This window comes from Lissotriton vulgaris, chromosome 9 (assembly GCF_964263255.1).
Source record: "Lissotriton vulgaris chromosome 9, aLisVul1.2, whole genome shotgun sequence".
NCBI lineage: Eukaryota > Metazoa > Chordata > Amphibia > Caudata > Salamandridae > Lissotriton > Lissotriton vulgaris.
The window spans coordinates 100135830-100157073 of NC_141697.1; the positions used below are offsets into that span (position 1 = coordinate 100135830).

Genomic DNA, 21244 nt, shown 5'->3' on the forward strand with positions numbered 1-21244 from the left:
GCAGCAGGTCGCGGAGGGCCTGGGCTCGTCGCATGGATTACAGGGTGACGGTCAGGGCCTGACGGCGACCCTTGCGGCCAAGATAGACTCGGTGCTGGCGGCGGTGGAGCGCATAGGCACCACGTTGGAGCTGACGAAGACTTCCCTTGAGGCCCGAATTGACAAAGTAATGTCTGACTTTGCCCTACTTCACGCCAGTCGCACCAGGAGTTGCAGCCAGTGGTGCATCAACAAACCGCGGGCTCCAAGACGTCCTTGATAGGGTCCGTGTGCTGGAGGATCGCATGGAAGACGCGGAAGGGCGCTCCTGGCACAACAATGTTCGCGTGGTTGGGCTGCCGGAAGGCGAAGAAGGAAAGGACCCGTAGCGATACACAGAGTCCTGGCTGAGAGACCTCCTGCCTCCGGAGGTGTTGTCCTCACACTTTGTCGTGGAAAGAGCACATAGGGTGCCGGCACAGAACCCTCGCCCAGGAGCCCGACCTTGCCCGTTCCTCTTCAAATTATTCAACTACCGCGATTGGGAAATGGTGCTGCGCGAAACAAGGAAGCTGGACAATCTGACAGTGGGGAATAGCCTGGTGATGTTTTTCCCTGATTACACGGCAACAGTGCAGCGGCGGAGGAGCACGTACCTGGTGGTGAAAAAGCAGCTACGGGAATTGGGACTGCCATACTCCTTGCTGTTCCCCTCCCGGTTCCGAGTGATCTCCAAGGAAGGGGCCCGCTACTTCGACACACCGTCGGATGTATGGGACTGGTTGGAGGAAACAGGGCAATGGAAGGACGCCCGACTTGAAAACACGGAGGGAGAAGGTGAATGGCAAGTGCAAAGGTCGAGAAGGCGCAGGAAGCGAGGCGCCCGACGTGGCCAGAGCATTGGCCCAGCGGCACCCAGCCTAGAGAACATGCGGCGTGAGCGGCAGGAAGCACTTGAAGCGGTTGTGAACCTGAGAGCAACACAGGAAGCGAGCCGACTGACCTCGCAGACACGCATGAGAAGCCTGTCATCCCCATCAACTGTGCTCTCTGACGACACGGTCATGCCTGTGGTAACACCGCAAACTGCTGATCTCCTTATGTAACGTGCACTGTAGCGAGCACGCTAAGAGACTCACCCTGGACTCGTCACCGGCTTGGAAGGTGCTGCCCATTTCACTGCTGCGCGTGCTGCTGCGATAGGTTGACTCTTCTCCATATCTATTAGATCTGCTGCGGAGCATTGTAAGGCTGCTGGATGGAGGGTATAGCTACTGGGTCGCAGCTATCAGGCGCTGCGTGTTTATCTCCCTAGCAGGCTCCCCTACGGGCGTCCTGCACTGGCCCGGTGCAGCCGTGGGCTCTAGATACTCAGCAACACCTCCCGCACATTCAGGCGAACTACGTTCGGGGGGCAGAGTAATGGAATAGTTGGCAGTGCACGTACCCAGACAGCAGCCACGCTGAGTTAAACCCAGTCTTGCAAGGTGGATCTAAAGTTTGGACGTATACCCCGTTTGGGACTCTCCTTTCTTGTTCTAGTGTTTGTGTTAGTTCACATGTTTCCAATGTGGCGCACTGACCTCCCTTTCCTCATTGGCGCTCATAAGGCCCCACTCGGGGCGCTCCCTTGCTCCCATGCGCGAACAAACCAGACACATGACGCACACTAACATAGTGACATGGAATGTTCGAGGTATGCACACCCCGTCTCGCGGTTACTCAGTGTTCTCCTACCTACAACGTCATGGGGTGGGGGTTGCCCTTCTCCAGGAGAACCTTCAAGGGTTTTAATTGTCTTAATGTTTCGAATATTATTTTAAATATCTACAATTGTACGACCTGATATATTTGATGCCGTTAATGCACAACAACTATGACAAATGTCTTTTTAAGTTAATTTCTGTTTGTCACTGAACAGTGATCTTTTTGAGACAAAAGAGAGCAAGAGAAAGGGTGTATATGAAAGAGTATTCGGATTTAATATTTATTACAAGGGGACATGATAGATAAACAACGTTGTAAGAGAACATACAAATAAATTGATCTATAAAAATTCTCTATACAACAATTGCAAAAGCTTTTCTACCTATTTACAATCTAATTTATTATCCGGTATCTTGCTCCTGAACTGACTTGGAAGTGACGGGCTGCAGCAAATTAATTTCAGTTGTTGAGAGCTGACTGCGATAGACTCAACGTTGTAACTACAAACGCCAGAATAATACGATAGGAGATTTTCACCAATTTTTTTAGATATCTTATCTGCCCAATTCCTTTTCTATACATCTATGAAGTCAGGCGAATAAGGACTTCAAACAGGTTATTCTACTAAGAGACATACAATCATTTTGATTTATGCTGTGTCGCACATTACCACCATATTCAGAATTTTCGTGATTGAGGGTCTCCCAAGATATGATTTTTTATGTCCTGAGGATGGTCTCGGAAACGCAAGAATAGAGACCGAAACGTCGACGATTGCTTTTTCTACCGGATAATAAATTAGATTGTAAATAGGTAGAAAAGCTTTTGCAATTGTTGTATAGAGAATTTTTATAGATCAATTTATTTGTATGTTCTCTTACAACGTTGTTTATCTATCATGTACCCTTGTAACAAATATTAAATCCGAATACTCTTTCATATACACCCTTTCTCTTGCTCTCTTTTGTCTCAAAAAGATCACTGTTCAGTGACAAACAGAAATTAACTTAAAAAGACATTTGTCACAGTTGTTGTGCATTAACGGCATCAAATATATCAGGTCGTACAATTGTAGATATTTTAAATAATATTCGAAACATTAAGACAATTAAAACCCTTGAAGGTTCAATTACCATAACATATCTATTGCCCAAACCCTCAAGGGTATATTGGGTTGCTCACTTTTGTGTACCTTCTCCAGGAGAGGCACATGACATTGGTTGAGTTGGACAAACTGCGCAGGCGTTGGAGGGGACAGTTATTCGGTACCACCTTCTCTGCCCATGCGCGCGGCACACTGATTTGGGTGAGTGCGGGTGTCCGGTTCAAGTTTATGGAAGCGCTGGTAGACCCTGCAGGCAGATATACCCTAGTGCGGGGCGATTAAATGGTCAGGAACTCCTGCTGGGATCCCTTTAGGCCCCGAACACAGATCAGCCCGCCTACTTAGAGAGCCTGAATCAAATACTTCACCCATACGCTGGACTCCCCTGGCTTGTTGGCGGGGACTTTAACATGGTGTTAGACCCCCATTTTGGACAGGTCTTTCCCTCCCCTCCGAGCTACGACAGTAGCGTCCACAGCACAAGCGTTCAGGGATTGGCTCGCGCACTGGGGGGTATGCGACCTCTGTCGCGTGCAGCACCCCACAGATAGAATCTAGTCCTAATATTCGCCAGTTCATGATTTGCATGTACGCTTGGATCGCATAATAGGCACCCAGTCGCTGCTTTCACTCCTAGCCCAGGCAGAATACCTCAGGCGAACACACTCTGACCACAATCCCCTACGGTTCAAGCTCAGCTGGGAGGCAGATCGACCGCCCGTGCACACGTGGAGACTGCAACCTGCTGTGCTTGAAGACGCTGAGTTCCGATCCTCGTCGGGTACGGCCATAATAGCTTATTTCGAGGCCAGCGCCAGACTGCGAGCAGCGCACTGGTGGAGTGGGAGGCGCATAAGGCAGCTATCTGCGGGCATTGCATGGGGGCCACATGGAACATACGCAAAAAACTGGCGGCCTCCTTGACGAGACTGGAATTGGAACTCCTCCGATACGAACGGGAGGGCGAGGGGATGGGCGAGCATGCGCGTAAGCTCAATGCCCTGCGTACTAGACACTCTTCATTAGAGATGCACAGGCCCCGGGAGGGGGTCTAGTAGTGTCTGGGGCGGGTGCGCGGGGGGGAAAGGAGCGGCTGGAGGGGGGGGGGACTATACGGTATCAGTGGTATTGATCATGCCACTACGGTTTCTTTTTTGCTTCCTTTACTGTTGATTTACAGTTGTTGTATGAATGTCAATGATGTGCATACACCTGGTGTAGGGAAGATCTACCCGACAACTTATGCTCGGCCAGTAGTGGGCGGGACAATTCCTTTCTTATTTTGCTCAGAGACTAGAATGCCTACGTGTAAGGTGTATGGCCTCTTAATGACCATGACATGCCCGCTTACTGTGCACTTACTGTTGAACTGTCTCATGTAATGTGATGTCTGCTAATAAACAGATTTGACAAAAAAAAAATTGAGGCAGTGCTGTGTGACAATACATAAGTGCAGAGTTCATCGTATTTAAGTTTTAAGGTAGAAAACATGAGTTGGCTACACATAGTGGCTGCTGTTTCCGGATGGGCCCATAATGTTATGAATATACTTCCTTCTCCTTACCCTCTCCTTCTCCTTTCTAAGGTATGGACGGGTCAACTATGTGTTGGCTCGAAGGCTGGAGCTTCTTCGTGAGGTTGGGCGGCTGCAAGAGAGTCTTGGCGTCCCAGGGGATGTTTCGTACACTTGTGAGACCGCTGGGCACTTCTTCCTATACCAGGTAATGTATTGATGACATGTCTGTGAACACCCAGCTTTGAACTTCGAGATGGTAGGAAGTAAATTGGCAGCGGTGGCTCGTTAATTTTGGAAAAAAGTGATGCGCTGATGATGTCAGACTTTTCCATCTGCTTAAAAAAAAACTCTTGACTTCCCTTCCTGATGCTATTATGGAAGCTGGTCACAGAAAAGAGTGGCATTTGTAGATGTGACGAATTTCAAGGCTGCTCTCTGAGGCAAATGTGAAGATAAAGAGTTATTTTGCTATGTGCAAGGAAGCCTTTTAGAGAAAAAATAATTACAGATTAATTTTAGTTTGATTTGCAGTGAACGTTTCCACTGTGCAAGTTTACCCCTGCGTGGCCATGTAACTGCATGAGTAAAGACAGATTGAAAAACCTAGAGCCAGAGGTTGAAAACAGTGTCTGGCTTCTGCTTCCCAACCATGCTCTCAGCCATCCCCCAAATTTAAAGATAGATCACTAAGCATTGCATTGATGTTAAGTAGGTGAGAGAAAGAGCTGCTCATCAAGTGGCTGAATTGCACATCGTGAAACCTGCTTGACCAAATTGTGTTATTTTAGGCAATTATTTTATTTCACCATGCTCCATTTTTTTCATTATCACTTTGAGAGCGTGTTCAAATACATGAGTTCAGAACTTGTGCTGTACAAAAATTTCTCTTGTCTTTACTACACAATGTTGCTCCATGTATAATAACTTATGCCACATTTAGGCTGCACATGACAACTGACTTGTCTCTTGGTTTACTTATGGTATCATTGTTGTTGGGGAGGAAGGGGCATGAATATATTTTTTTAAACTACCACATCTAATAAATTAATAAATTCCTCAGTGTACTGATATAATCTAAAATACTAAGGTGACACGCTTCCCTTTGTTATAGAGATACTCTTGCTTGAACTTTGAAGAGACTTTATCATATTTCTACATGATAGGTTCGAGGCATGTGGGCTGCTGAATTCATATCTGTGCATGGATCGCCGCCTAGTGTTGGGTCCGGATGATTGCACATTGTTGTCCTGGAAGAGTCTTCGAAGTATCACGAGATAGGTGGCTCCTCCCCTGGACTACAGTGCGCATGGGCATCGACTCCATCCTCAGATTGTTTTTTTCCGCCATTGGGTTCGGATGTCTTTAATTCCCTCTTGTCGGAATCGATAGAAAAACTTTCTGAAGACCAAAAGGTCTTTAGTCTATGCATCGGTATTGTCTTAGTCTTAGTCTATGTGTCGGTATTCTTCTAGCTCTGCTCCGAGCCGGTTTCTGTACTTCCGCGTGCTCTCGGCGCGGAAGGCCTAGTCGACGCTCCTGACTTATCGACCATCCATCATGGACCGAAGTCCATTCAAGAGATGTCCGGTCTGTAACTCGAAGTACCCACACATCAACGTCCACCTGGTGTGCAACAAGTGTCTGTCGCCGGACCACGATGAGGCCAAGTGTATGGCCTGTTCACGATTCAGGTCCAAGAAGACACACAAGCTCCCACGAGCTGCGCGCCTGGAGGCCCAGCAATCTGCTCCGGCGCCTACAGACATTTTCGATGCTGGGGATGTCGAGAAAGAATATATACAGGACATTTCGGAATCGAACCCCGCGTCGGACGTCGAAGAAGACTGTGACGCTGATGCTGAGGTGTTCGAAAGCGAAGAAGTCGTCGAGGAGGTAGGAGACGACGACGGTGCCCTCGGGGCCATGGAGGATAGCTCGGACGAGGAGCTCCCTCAAACTGACTCGGGGGCCGTGCCTATCTATAAGGCCCGGGTCGAGGGATCGCCTTCGGGCCTTACCCAAGACCTCGATATGGGTTCCACAGCCCCGCCTTCGGGCCCGGCCACGGACATTGTTACAGAGCCACTCCCGGTCAAAACGAAACCGAAAGTGAAACCTACGGTCTCGACGCCAGATACTGCGCAGGTGCAAGTATCAAAACCGAAATTGCGCATCGCATTGGTCGGATCGAAAACTTCTGAGGCCTCGGCGCCGAAGATGGCTGTCTAGCCGAAAGGCCAAATCAAGGGCGCCAAGACAAAGTCTGCCGCGCCGAAGACTAAGGTGAACGTGGTCGATACTGGCGCGTCGGCGCCGAGGACGGTCGACGCCGGCAAGGGCCTTGTCGACCCGAAGAAGGCTGTCGACGACCCGAAGAAAACTCTCGGCGACCCGAAGAAGCAACCCGATGACCCGAAGGGCCTCTCTGCCCCGCGTCCACACGACAAGTCCAAGGGTGCTGCGCCCCGAGAGTCGACTCCGAAGGTGGTCTCAAAGGACTCGACTCCAAAACTGGCCTCAAAGGACTCAGCTGAACCAGCGCGTCCATCCGCCGCATTCACCAAAAAGGTCACGGACTCTCTGCAGCGCATCAGGGACAGCACCGCGGCGGCCGAACCGAAAGACCCTCCGCCTGTGAAGCCTGTGGAGAAACCTGTTAAGGCGTCCATGCCGATCCTCTTTACGTTGCCGCCTAAGACGGCGCCGAAGGCGTTCGCTCCTAAGCCAGGGGCCGGCGTGCCCGGAAAGGTCTCCTCGACGCCGAAGGCGTCGTCGGTGGTCCACGGCCAGCGGCCTCTACAACCTTCAGAAGATGAGCATCAGGAACACTTCATCGACGCCGAAACGGGCAGGCTTTCCCTTCTGAGGCGGAAAATCACCCCAGAACCCCAACTGGAGTCTTACAAGATCCCTCTCAAGAAGAAGATGGACTCTGCTTGCTCTCCGGTCTTGGTGGAACCCCTTTCACCACAAACTCTTGATGTGTCGCCCACTTACTCCGATGTGGACGCTGGTGAGGGTGCTGAGGAGGATGAATACAGTTATCCAGTCTATACAGACCCTGAGGATACAAATGAGCCCTGGGCAGCTGGTGGTGACCCTGGGGATCCTCATTCAGGTCAAGACCCTCAGCTCTTCTCTGCAAAGACTTCCCCTACTGAAGACTCTGCTGCTTTCAATGCCCTCATTGAACGGGCTGCCAACCATCACAATGGCCAGCTGCATGCTGACCCTGTGGATGTGGATTTCCTCTTTGACACTTTTTCAGTATCGGAAAAGACTGTAAAAACTCTGCCTATGCGTAAGGGTGTTTTAAAGCATGCTGCTGAGATCTTTAAAGAACCTACCAGGGCAAGGGTGATCAACCCCAGGATTGACAAAAAATACAAGTCGGCACCCACTGATCCTACCTACATTAAAGGACAGTTGCATCTGGACTCCCTTGTCGTCTCGAATGCCCGAAAGAGGACCAATTCTCAGACTACGGCTGATGCTCCTCCCCCAGACAAAGAATCCACGGTCTTTGAGGCTTCGGGGAAGAGGGTAGCAGCACAGGCAGCCAACATATGGCGTATCTCAAACACACAGGTGCTTCTAGCACGCTATGACAGGGCGCACTACGATACACTAGAGACCCTGTTGCAACACCTACCTGATCAATACAAGGAAGGGGCTGAGATGCTGATCCAAGAAGGGAAGCTAATCTCTAACGCTTCCATTAAGTGCGCTCTGGACGCAGCTGACACCGCGGCCAGAGCTATAAACACCAGTGTTATGCTTCGGAGACATGCCTGGCTAAGAATCTCTGGATTTAAGCCAGACATCCAAACCACCATCCTGAACCAAACAGTTAACCCAGATCACCTGTTTGGCCCAGAGGTTGACACCACCCTAGAAAAAATGAAAAAGGACACTGACACTGCAAAATCCATGGGTGCATTACAGTCCCAGCAGTTTCGGGGTGGGTCCTTTCGTCGCTCCAGCGTCTCAAGGGGTCAGCTCTCCCAGTCGACGCAATACTACAAGGGCAACACTCAGACTACTTACACCAACAAGAGTCGAGGTGGATATCGTGGCAACAGCGCCAAGGGCAGAGGACGTGGCAAAAACAGCTCCAGGTCCTCTACCACCAGCAAACAGTGACTCCTTGTCACTGCCCCCCGACCACACAACACCGGTCGGGGGGAGACTCCAGCAGTTCCTGCCTGTCTGGAAGTCCATCACCACGGACAGGTGGGTCAGAAAACGTATCCAATACGGTTATTGTCTGGAGTTAACATCCACTCCACCCAACATGCCCCCAAAGCACCGTCCTATGTCGGACGAGCACTTGCACTTATTGTAGCAGGAGGTCACAGTCACGCTGCAAAAAGGGGCAATAGAGCTCGTGCCTATGCAAGAAAGAGGCACAGGGGTATACTCCCTGTACTTCTTAATACCAAAAAAGGACGGGTCCCTCAGGCCCATCCTGAACCTCAGGCCACTCAATTACTACATCCTGTCGGAGCACTTCCATATGCTGACCCTGCAGCAGGTGCACCCGTTGCTCAGACAGGGGGATTTTCTCGCAACTTTAGACTTAAAGGATGCGTACTTTCACATTCCACTGCACCCTTCACACAGGAAATACCTCAGGTTCACCATCCAAAACCAGCACTACCAGTTCAAGGCTACATGTGCGCCCGCTTCAGGAGTGCTTAGCACGTCAGTGGACTCAGGCTCACGGGCAATTAAAAGACCTAGTGTTGGTGAGCGGTCGGGCATACAACTCTCTGCATTGGTGGAATCCACGAAACCTTTGCAAGGGCCGACCGTTCCAGGAGCCTGTGCCACAGATCATCCTGACAACGGAGGCCTCTCTCCAGGGATGGGGAGCTCATGTCCTCCACTACACAGTGCAGGGGCTATGGACGCAACAGCAACGGAAGATGCACATCAATGTTCTCGAACTGATGGCAATCTTCATGGCACTCAAAGCCTTCAAAGTACATCTGTGCAACAAGGTTGTGTTGATCCGGACGGACAACATGACAGCCATGTACTACATTCAAAAGCAGGGAGGAACACACTCTCCGCAGCTGTCTCACCTGGCTCAGCATGTGGAAGTGGGCCATTCAGAGGAACATCTTCCTCATGGCAGAGCATCTCCCGGGCAAGGACAACCAGATGGCGGACCTGCTCAGCAGGCACAGCCACCAAATGCACAAGTGGGAGATACATCCATCAGTACTCCAACCGTACTTCCGAAGGTGGGGTCATCCGGAGATAGACCTGTTCGCCACAAAGGAGAACGCAAAATGCCAAAGCTTCGCCGCCAGGTTCCCACACCCACAATCGCAGGGCAATGCGATATGGATGAACTGGTCAGGCAAATTTGCGTACGCTTTTCCCCCAGCACCTCTGATACCGCTGGTGGCACGCAAGCTCAGGCAGCACTCGATGACTCTCATCCTGGTTGCTCCAACGTGGGCTCGCCAACCATGGTACACCACGTTTCTGGAACTGTCCGTGGTACCGCATCAGAGGCTACGTCTCACACCCAGCCTTCTGACGCAGAGCCATGGCGACATTCAGCATCCAGATCCGCAACAGCTCAACCTGGCGATCTGGCTCCTGAAGTCTTAGAGTTTGGCTACCTGCACTTGCCTTCCGACTGTATGGACATCATTCGGGAGGCAAGGAAGCCCACCACCAGGGCATGCTATGTGGCAAAATGGAAGCAGTTTGTCATTTATTGTGCAGACCACAACATTAACCCGCTAGATGCGTCTATCCAGAATATCATTTGTTACTTTTTCCATCTGTACAAATGTAATCTGGCCTATGCTTCCATTCGCATACATCTGTCCGCTTATCTCCAGAACAGGCAGCACCTCTCCCTTTTCAGGGTGCCGGCCATTAAAACCTTTCTGGAGTGACTCAAACGAGTCATTCCTCCGCGGACTCCACCAGCTCCGGAGTGGAACCTCAATGTGGTCCTCACCTGGCTGATGGGTCCTCCCTTTGAACCACTGCATTCCTGGGAGATTCAATTCTTGACATGGAAAGTGGCTTTCCTCATAGCGATTACATCACTGCGACGAGTTAGTGAGCTCCAAGCACTAACTATCCAAGAGCCATTTATTCAAATTCATTCTAACCGGGTGGTGCTTCGCACTAACCCTAAATTCCTTCCTAAGGTGGTGTCTCAATTCCATATTAACCAAACAATTGAATTGCCTGTTTTCTTCCAAAATCCGGAGTCATTGGCGGAGCGGATGCTCCACACCCTTGACGTCAAAAGGGCCCTGATGTATTACATCGATAGGACCAAGGATTTTAGGAAAACAAAGCAACTCTTTGTCGCCTTTGCGCCACACCACAAAGGTAACCCTATTTTCAAGGCTGGTATTGCTAGGTGGATCGTTAAATGTATCCAGATCTGCTATCTGAAAGCAAAACGTACTCTCACCATTCCGCCAAGGGCCCACTCCACCAGAAAGTTGGGGGCCTCTATGGCATTCCTTGGATACATTCCTTTTGAAGACACATGTAGAGCAGCCACATGGTCTACCACACACACATTTACAAAGCATTATTGTGTTGATGTGCACTCCAAACAGCAGGCAGCTGTAGGGCAGGCTGTTCTCAAAACACTTTTCCAAACTGCTGCAGCTGGCACGGGCGGCCGCCGTTAATGGAGGGACTGCTATGTATTCTATGCACAGATATGAATTCAGCAGCCCACATGCCTCGAACCGAATATGCTACTTACCAGTATGCATCTGTTCTTGGCATGTAGGGCTGCTGACATTCATATCGCCCGCCCTCCTCCCCGGCGCCCGTAGCAGCTGCAGATTTCACATATACTTCTAGCATGGTCATCATTCACTGAGTTTCACTCCATCTTGGCCACAATGGCTAAAAACAATCTGAGGATGGAGTCGATGCCATGCGCACTGTAGTCCAGGGGAGGAGCCACCTATCTCGTGATACTTCGAAGACTCTTCCAGGACAACAATGTGCAATCATCCGGACCCAACACTAGGCTGCGATCGATGCACAGATATGAATGTCAGCAGCCCTACATGCGATCTATGCACAGATATGAATGTCAGCAGCCCTACATGCCAAGAACAGATGCATACTGGTAAGTAGCATATTCGTTCATGCCCAATTTACATGTCAAACAGTTTTATGGCGATTCAAACCAGGCCAAAGCATTGGCTCAGCTCTGCATTGGCCCCACTTTTTAGTTTGTTGACTTACCCACCTTTACTTAATAATACTTGGAAGTTTGAGTTCTCATTTGGTCATATTTGCAGCAATACAAGGTAAGTCGTGATCAAAGATTGTAGTAGCACCTGGATATTCTTCAGAAACCTAATGCATAGAGAAACTGTTCTGAAAACACAATGTCTTGCCACTATTTTTGGAAAGTTTTCTTCGGGATGGTGAACCACAAACAGTCCTAAGGTGTAAAGATCTTTCCTGTCACACCATGAAAGTATTGTAATATTTCCTTAGTGTCTCTACAGAATCTCTGGATTTCAAACCAATTTGTGTGGAAATTGTGCTATAAAATGTGACATTTGTAGCCCTATTTCAGCATTTTGTAGGTTTTTGTAAGGGGGGTTAGAGCACCCTCCTCTCTAACCCTTTGAGAGGAAATTGTAGTTTCTTTCTTTCCTCGTTGTTAGTGTCGAGGCAGATATTTACTTCCCACCACTTCCAAAGTTCACCAAATACCACTTGTAGGAAAGGTGGATCTGCTTTCATGGTCTACCCCACTTTTTGCTGGTATCAGTATGTTTTTGACTAGTCTGACTGGGATCCTGCTGATCAGTAACCCAGTCACAGTGCTTCCTCCCTAATTGACCCTGATAAGTATTGTTGTACCTCCACAATTGGCTACTGGTATATCCTTGTTAGTCCCTAGTGTATGGTACTAAGGTACCCATGGCATAGGTACACCGTGGGTCTGCCATGGGCTGCAGCATGTATTGTGCCATCCATGAAAGACCACTTAAACTGTGACTATAGACCTACCATTGCAGCCTGTGTGAGTTGGTTCTAGCACCCCTCACAACTGGTCACTACCCTTAAAACCTATGTCACCCCTCCGGCAGGACTTTCAGTCCTGAAGGCAAGATGCTTGGTTATATATTTGAGGGTGTACCTGCATGAGCAGGACACCCCTACAAATACCATAGCAGATTCTCTAGGCTTTGTAAATGCTGTCAGCCAGTTTAATAAATATAGTGGACATCAGTCATTACAAGATCTCTACCTATATAGTGGCTGCACTGAACCCGGTCATATTTGGTATCAAACATGTTGGAATCATACCCCAACACCGATTCCAGTGTTAGAAGTATGATCCCTTGTACTAGGTAGCTCTGTTAGGGTACCCTCATGTACTTCTGGTTACAGCCTTGCAGGGTCTGGCAGCAAGCTAGTGCTGCTACCGACCACAGACACGATTCTGCTCTTCTGCTGCTGAGCCAAGCTCGAGCAGGGTGAAGGTAGAACATTAGGTTTTCTGTTGCAGGGAGGTGTGACCACCCCCCTGATAAGACTTAATGTATTGGGCTGGGGTGGGGGTGCTTGCCAGCGCCACCAGACTGCTTGAAGGGCAGATTTGGTGTCCTCCTTGCATACTCAAGTTAGAATAAGTTCTGGGAGCCCTTGGCTCCTGCTGTGGCGCGAAACTAGACCCTCTGGGATGGTCCCCTGAGCAGTTCCAACCCTTTTCCTAGGGTACTTAAGGTCTTACCTATGGGTGGCTCTTCAGATTCGTCGTGGGACAAGACTCAAGCCTGAAGCCATGTCATTCTTTGACCGTATGGACACTTGAACTTTACTGGACTTCGCCTAGGAACTGAGAAGAAAACAAGTTACTTACCTGTAACTTTGGTTCTCCAGTATTGGTAACTTTCATAGAGTCCCAAAGCTTGTATCATTCCCAGTCGTCTGGATGGATGTCTTGGTAACCAAAATAACAAAGCAGTAGATACAAAAGAGAAAGAAAAGGGCCTAGGCCCCATTCCCTTTTGTAGCATATCCACCTCTTTTTGCAAAAGAGACCAGAGTAAAGCAACAACCAATCAGATCAGCCTCACCCCATAGAACCCTCCTGAGAGAACCTCATAGCCTCAGATTTTCGAAGCCATTGTATAACAGTATAAGGGCTGAGCTTTCCCAGAGGAGGAGGGTGGGCGCTTGTGAATCAATGAAAGTTAGAAATACTGGAGAACCAAAGTTACAGGTAACTTGTTTTCTTCCTCCAGTATTGGAACTTTCATAGATTCCCAAAGCTTGTATCAGAGTAGTTAGCAGTCCGCAGCACATTTTGCCTCCTCATTGACATTACCTTCTATCTTTTCTCTCTATATATATTTTTTCTTTTTAACATGCAACTAAAACATTAACCACAATATCATAATATTAAAACATACAGCAAAATGTGCTAATAATAATAAAGAAAGGAAGTAGGGATGAAAGGGGAAGCTCACCACTCAATGAAAGAGTTTCCTCAGGACTGCCTGGCCTACAGCCGTGTCTTCCTGTGCCAAGGTTTCCAGGCAGTAATGTCTTGTGAAGGTGTGCACGCTGCTCCAAGTTGCAGCTCTGCAGATATCTGTAATCTGGACTCTTGCAAAGAGGGCCGTAGACGCAGCCATGGGTCTTGTAGAGTGTGCTCTCACTCTGCCTTCCAGAGGCTTGCCCGCTGCTGAATGACAGAACCGTATAGCGCTGGATACCCACCAAGCAATCCCCTGTTTGGAGAGGGGTAAGCCTTTGTGGGGAGTGTAGGAGAGTAGGGTCTGCAATCCTATGATCCCCCAGATTTTTTGCTTTTGTTTCACTGGTTTACGACTTTCTCTGGCTGTGGGCCTGCTAATCAGACCCACAGCCTAGCTGTTCTCTCACTAAATTACAACGTGTACCCTAGGTGCATTTACCGATTGGTACTGGGCCACCTTATCAGACCCTGTAACTCAGGGCATAGGTGTACCCAGGGCCTACCAGGGGCTGAAGCATGTATTATGCCACCCCTGGCTGGCCATCTAAATCTGACACAACTGGCTGCACGACAGCTGGGGCAAGGTGGTGTAATCGCCCTTTGCTTTAGATATAGTATGCCTATATCTAACCCTAAAATGGACACACAGATTCCTATCAGTCACTCCTATGGCAGGCCTTGACAATCCTGAAGGCAGAGTGCTTGGAATCGTGTGAGATGGTGCTCTGGCATGAGCTGAGCCCGTTTGCAGCTTGCGGAACCAAGTCCTAATAGCTGTTCCATGATAACGCATACCATATACTCTTAAGTGCATTATAATCCTCGCGGTTAAATGCTATCTTTGGTATCGCTTTATCAAAACATGTTGAGTAAGGTGTCATACGAATTGGAATACTAACCCCTCGCCAATTGTGGCGACGGGGTTAGCATTCCACCCTTCTAGAGGGAAACGACATGTATGTAACTGTGAACCCCGGTTAAAGTTAACTCAAGCCTCAGCATCACAAAATGGATGCTGCCACCACAGACACGAGTCTGACCCCCTGCAGCTGGGAGTCTTTCCAGCGAGGGGAGCTTGGACAAAGGGTTTCCTGTCAGGGGCGGTGCTAGCACCACCCCAGACAGGGTTTTGTGTATCCTGGGTAGGCAGGGCTTTACAAGAAGGTGACTGCAAGTGGCACCCTGGTGCTCACTACGCATCTGCCGGCTAGAACCAGTTCCAGGGGCACACCAGCCCCTGGCCTGGGGAAAGTCCGGCATGGGAGAGGGGTGTAACCACCCCCCTTCCTGGTCCCACCCCTAGGGCAGGACCTAGTCGCGTACCCACCCCTTTCTTTAGGATAAAGGCAGGAACGGGGACACTTCCAAATCAGATCATCTTTGAATCAAGAAACTACTTTCTACGAAAGGAACTCTCGACTTCTTCTTAAGATTTCTCCCTTGTGGCTAAGGAGTAGTCACCCTGCATCCGCAGGCACCATCTAAGAACTCTGCGGTTTGCTGCACGTCCTTCCTCCGGAATCCGACTAACCAGCTCGACGAGACCCGGCTTCCCTGGCACCTCTGACCTCTACCTACCTCTACAGCTAAGCTGAGAACCGTATGTGCGACGAGACCTCGAGGGACCGGCCATCATCAGAACTGCACGACTTCTATCCAGCACGACCGCCGAGGGATCCTCTGGTGAGTGCTTTGGGGTCCGAGAAGCCCCGACCCTGAGCAGCTCCAGCACCGAAGATCAGCCCCCCAGCATCCACGAGATCTGCGTGGGGCCCTTCTGCTTTTTGGCTGCTCACCGCGTTGTCTGGCTTCTAGCCCGCTGGCTTGTGGCCTTCCTGACGACGACCGACGACATCACCACTGCTAGTCTGGTTGCTCCAGACTGGTCCTTGCTCCCTTCCAAAAGAGGAGCACCCCGGACCCTCCTGGTCCACTCCAGACGCCATTTTAGGTCCACCGCGTGGGCTTGAATTTGCCAAGACTTGTTGCCCCAATCCTGGGTCCAGCGCCGTCGACAGCATCAACCATGGTGGGACAGCTCGCACCTCCATCCTGGTCGCCGACAACGCCTCCTGGTCCGTGAGACTGCAGAGCCCAGCGTCGCCCACTCACCTGGTCGAGGTGACTACCATCCGGTGCCATCCTGGTGCCCATCTGATCACTGACTAGTGATTCAGGACTTGGTCCCCTCTGCTTACAGGTGTCTTCCATCTTCGATCCAGGCTTGGATCCACCGAACATTCTTCACTGGGCGCCTGCCAGCAACTCCTTCTTTTAGGCTACTGGTTCGTCCACGAGGATTCCCGACGTCTTTTCAGACCTATGCAGCCGCAGCCCCTGGGCTAGGTAACTTCGGCATTTCGGTGGCCCAGCATAGCCTCACTATCCAAGGGTCCAGATCCACTTTCGTTTTCAACCTACCTTATCGGGTTCGCCCGAGAACACTAACTTTGCTTTTACTAGCCTCCATAGACTTTGTCCCGCATCCCGCTTGAGAGTGCACACTCTGCACCCGAGTCCCCTAGGCCTCTTACTAGTAATCTGAAGGTTCAGTAACGTAGTCCTAGCGATTCCAAAGCCTATTAGTCCAGTACTTACCTGCTAGTAACTTCGCATTCCACTTTCATAGTATATGGTTTTTCGTGCCCCTCGGGCATTTGTGTAAATTTCGTAAGAGTTTTGTTGTGTGCTTAGTACCCTGTCCTCATAAAGAATACAGGGCTGTTGTGATCTAAATAAATACACTGTTTATTTTCATAACACTTGTGTGGTGTCCTTTCACTTGGTGTTCAAGGGGTATATGTGATGGTATAACAGCTGGCTTAACACGCCCTCTAGAGTTTAGCCCGAAGACTGCTCTTGTCCATGCTACTAGGATAGCTGGTCTATCGGTTGACTTACAACCAATCATCAATAAGGGTTGATTGGACTGATACATAGTGATCACTAGAATAGTGAGCACTGCATATCAGGCCAACTTCCCACAGGGAGCACTAAAAGCAATGAATAATTGAGAAGATTTTCGAAAGCCTTTAGTACGGTTCAGATAGAATTTCAAGCATCTTTGCACATCCAGAGAATGGAGTGCCCTCTTCGCCGGCGAAGAAGGTTGAGGAAAGAAAGCCTTAAGAATCATCGGCTCATTTAAATGAAAGTCTGAAGGAACCTTAGGTATGAACTTTGGATTAGTCTTTAGAATTACTGTATTCCTTTTGAATTGGAGGAAAGGTTCTTGGATTGTTAGAGCTTGAAGCTCACCAGTTCTCCTTGCCGAAGTGAGAGCCAGAAGGAGAGCCAACTTCCACAAGAGGAATTTCATAACTGCTCGATGAATCAGTTCAAAGGGATGTTTCATGAGCTGGGACAGCACCAAATTCAGATGCCATGTAGGAGGCGGAGGCCTCACTGGAGGAAAAACCCTAAAAAGGCCTTAGAGAAATTGCTTGATAATCCTGACTGACCAAAGGGAAGGTCCAGATGCAGTGCGTCTATAGCGAGATACTGCCGCCAAATTAACTTTTATGGATGAGTGAGCCAGCCCTGCCTTAGCCAATGACAGGAAATAAAGAAGAACCTGGTGAGGTAGAGACGAAAAAGGATCAATGTCCTCCTGCTGACACCAGATACAAAATCGTTTCCATTTCAAACGGTACATTTTGTTAGTTGAAGGAGATCTTGCCTGAGAGAGAACTTCCCTTATCTCTTTCGAGAGACCTAAACCAAGAAACTCTCGCTGCTCAGGAGCCATGCTGATAGATGTAAGAAGCGAGGAACCGGATGCCAGACTTGGCCCCGGGACATTGTGAGAAGATCTAGACCCATTTGTAGGGGGCGTGACAAGTCAGAGAGAGGAGGTGAAGCTCTGTGAACCAAAACTGCCTCGGCCAAGCTGGAGCAATTTGGATCATCTTGCATGGTTCCGTTTTGATCTTCCTGAGAATCTTCGGTATTAACGGAATGGGAGGAAAGGTGTAAACAAATGCGCCTGACCAGGCTATCGAAAGCGCATTTCCTTGATCTCTGCGATGGTGACGCTTGCTTGCATGAAACCAGCATTTCTTGTTCTCTGGGGTGACAAAGAGGTCTATTGATGGTTTGCACCACTCCCGGAAAATTTCCTCCAAGATAGACTGGTTCAGTTCCACTCGTGGCTGACTGACAACAGCCTGCTGAGCATGTCAGCCTTTTCGTTTTGGACCCCTGGAAGGTGTTCCGCCTGCAGTGATATCCTGTGTAGGAGCGCCCATTCCCAGATCCTCTGGGCCTCCTGCGATAACGGAAGAGATCTGGTACCCCCTTCCTTGTTTATGTAATGCATTGCCGTGATATTGTCCCTGCGGACAAGAACTGCTGATCCCTGCAACCTAAGGAGGAAAGCTTGCAGCGCCAGACGAATCGCCCTGAGTTCCAGGAGTTTGATATGAAGAAGGCAGTGCTGAGGCAACCAACGCCCGCTTACCTGCAAGTCCTGAAGCACCACACCCCAGCCTTCCAGTGGCGCATCTGTAGTAACTACGTGAGGAGCAGGATTTAGTATGAAGGATAGACCTTGAGATACATTTTCTTCCTTCGTCCACCACGAGGCTGCTTTTTTCATTGTCCCCGTGATCACCACCTTGTCGTCGAAAGAACCGTGAACGTGCTGCCATTGCATGTCCAGCTGCTCCTGAAGTGATCGCATCCGTAACCTGCAGTGAGGTATTAGAGGAATGCACGAGGACTTTACTCCTAGAAGGGACTTGTAACGGCGTACTGAAAGACACTTTTGTATTTCGCAACAGATGAGCATTAGACATCAGCTTCTCTTGTCTTTCGAAAGATGGAGAAGCCTTGCCGAGAGGCATCCAGGATGGCTCCAAGGAATCGTGCTTTTGTGGACGCGCATTGAGAGGACTTCTCCTTGTTGAGAGTCAGGCCAAGATTGGTGAACAGTCTCGTACATGCCTCGACTCTTTCCTCCGCTGCGCGCCTGGTCGAGGCCTTCAGCAACCAATCGTCCCGGTAGGGGAAGACTTGAAAATGTTGCCTCCTTAGGAAAGCGCCACCGGCACCAGCACCTTGGTAAAGATTATCGGGGCAGACCGAAGTTCAAAAGGAAGAACTTTGAATTGAAAGTGGCTACTGTAAACCGTAGAAATCTCCTGTGGGATGGATGAATGGGTATGTGAAAATACGCATCTTTGAGATCGAGAGTGGCACTTAAGTCCCCCGAGTTGAGGAGACACAAAATATCCTGAAGCGACACCATCTGAAAGGATTGACTTATGAGATAGGTGTTTAGCTCCCGAGATCTAAAATGGGGCACAATTTCTCCAGCATCTTATTGACCAGAAAAAACCTGGAATAGAATCCTTCTCCCTTTTGAGAAAGGGGAACAGGCTCCACTACTCCTTTGAGGAGCATCTGATGAACTTCGAGCTGGAGAAGTTGCAGATGTTTTGAAGGCATGAAGGCAGGGGGCTTTGAAGGTGGAAATTGTACGAACTTCAGCGTATGGCGTATGGCCACTCTGGATGATGTCGAGTACCCTACGGTCTGATGTAATTTGTTCCCAGTTATGGAGGTATCGAGACACTCTGCCACCCACAGATGTTATCAGGGAGGCAGATACAGCAGGCAGAACTAGAATGCCGCTATTGCCTCTTGGTGGTGTCACGTCCCTGGCGATTCTGTTTTCCTCTAGAGTTATTCCTCGAGAAAGAAGATGTCTGGCCTTGCCTTTGGTGATAAGACTGGCGATAAAATTGGGGTGTTGAACCATACGAAGAATATCGTTGTCGTTGATATGAACCCCTAAAGGAAGTGGTACTCCTTCCCTTGGCTCCATGGAAAGGAATCTTCCTATACTGTAGGGTTCCCAGGGATCTTGCCGTTTCCGTGTCCTTTTTTATGTCCTGGAGGGCATCATCGATATGCTTGCCGAATAATGCCTCACCATCAGATGGAAGGTCTAGGATCTTGTTTTGGACCTCCGGTCGGAACCATGTTGCCCTGAGCCAGCCTTGGCGACGAAGAACAGCCGTGCCTGCCAGCAAGTGGAAAGCCGTTGTGGCAATATCCATAGCACAGTCGATCACCTCTGCAGATGTGTAGCCTCCCCTTCCTGCAAAATCCTTTTTGCTTCTACCTTGGATTCCTGAGGTATTTGGTCCAAATATGGTGAGAGGTCGCACAACATCTGGCGGTCATATCTGCCCAGGATCACCAACGCATTAGCTGCCCTAATCACAAGGCTCACAATAGAAGAAAACCTTTTACCGGACTTTGTCAAGGCATATGCCTTCTTTATCAGGCGGAGTCGTCAGGGGTGCAGAAGGATTTCATCACTTTCTTTGAGCCGCCTGCGATATTAAAGAATCCGGCTTGGGCTGACCTATTAAGGCTGCTGGACTATCAATGGCCTTGTACTACTTTTCCAAGCGTGGCAAGACTGGGATGACAGTCGCCGGGTTTTTTATTGCTTTCAACCCCTCGTCCCAGACATGACTGACAATGGGAATGGAACGAAGCATCTTCCTAAAGGGCTCCTTGAAATCCGAGAGGAAGCATTCTTGAACAGAAGGCATAGGAAGCTTTAATCTGTTGGAGGCTCTTTTCATCAGTTTGTAAAATCCCCCAAAGTCTGCCGGGGGGAGAATCCACTGGATCCTTAGAAGGAGAAGCTGGGTCAGGGATCATGTAATCATCCCACTCCACACACATGCCAGGTCTGTTACCATCATCTTGATCCTCATCCGAGGAATCATCCTGTACTTCCTGAACCACAAGAGGTATACCTGGGAAGAAGGAACTGAAATCATCTCTTGGCTTGCTTCCTGACGATGAAAGGATTGTTGGTATGAGTGCTCATGAAGGTATTCACCCTCAGAATCTGTATCCTGTATCACAACTTTACCAAAAGTTGTGATGGGCTATGGGTTCATCTCCCTCTGAGTCATCTTCTTTTTTGAGCAACAGTGTGGGAGGCAAGGGGGTAACCCTCCTTGGAGATGTCATATCAGGCGTTATTCTCTTTAAAGAAATAGTAATCTTCTCCGTCGACGATGTAATCAAAACCATCGTCGCCGACACTGCCATCGACAAGACCGTCGACACTCCCTCCGTCGTCATAGTTGCTCTCGTCGACGACGACGACGCTGTCGACGTCGCTGTAATCGTCGACGCGCCCTTCGAGACTGACGTTGATATGTGGAGACTTGAAGGTACCCTCGATGAGCCCGTACATGGCGTAACTTTCTTCACCTGTGTTTTGGTCGTCTTTCTCGACGGAGTGAGTCTTCTGTAGCGTCATCAATGAACTAGAAATTTTTATCAGACTTCTCGGATGTTGGAGAAGAGGGCTTTTTAAAAGCTTTAGCAGACTCCACCACTGCTGTAGCTGAAGATTGTCCTTTCCTCTCCTTTGCACCACGAGGATATTTGCTAGGACTCC

General features: G+C 49.4%; 1 protein-coding gene across 1 annotated transcript in view; it reads left to right on the forward strand.

Moving 5' to 3' along the window:
- AQR (aquarius intron-binding spliceosomal factor) overlaps window positions 1-21244 on the forward strand; it is a 451150-nt gene that overhangs the window by 283092 nt on the left and 146814 nt on the right. The window contains exon 25 of the mRNA XM_086937130.1: window positions 4377-4512. Within this exon, the coding sequence (XP_086793256.1) occupies window positions 4377-4512 (136 nt within the window). The remainder of the gene's footprint in view (window positions 1-4376; window positions 4513-21244) is intronic.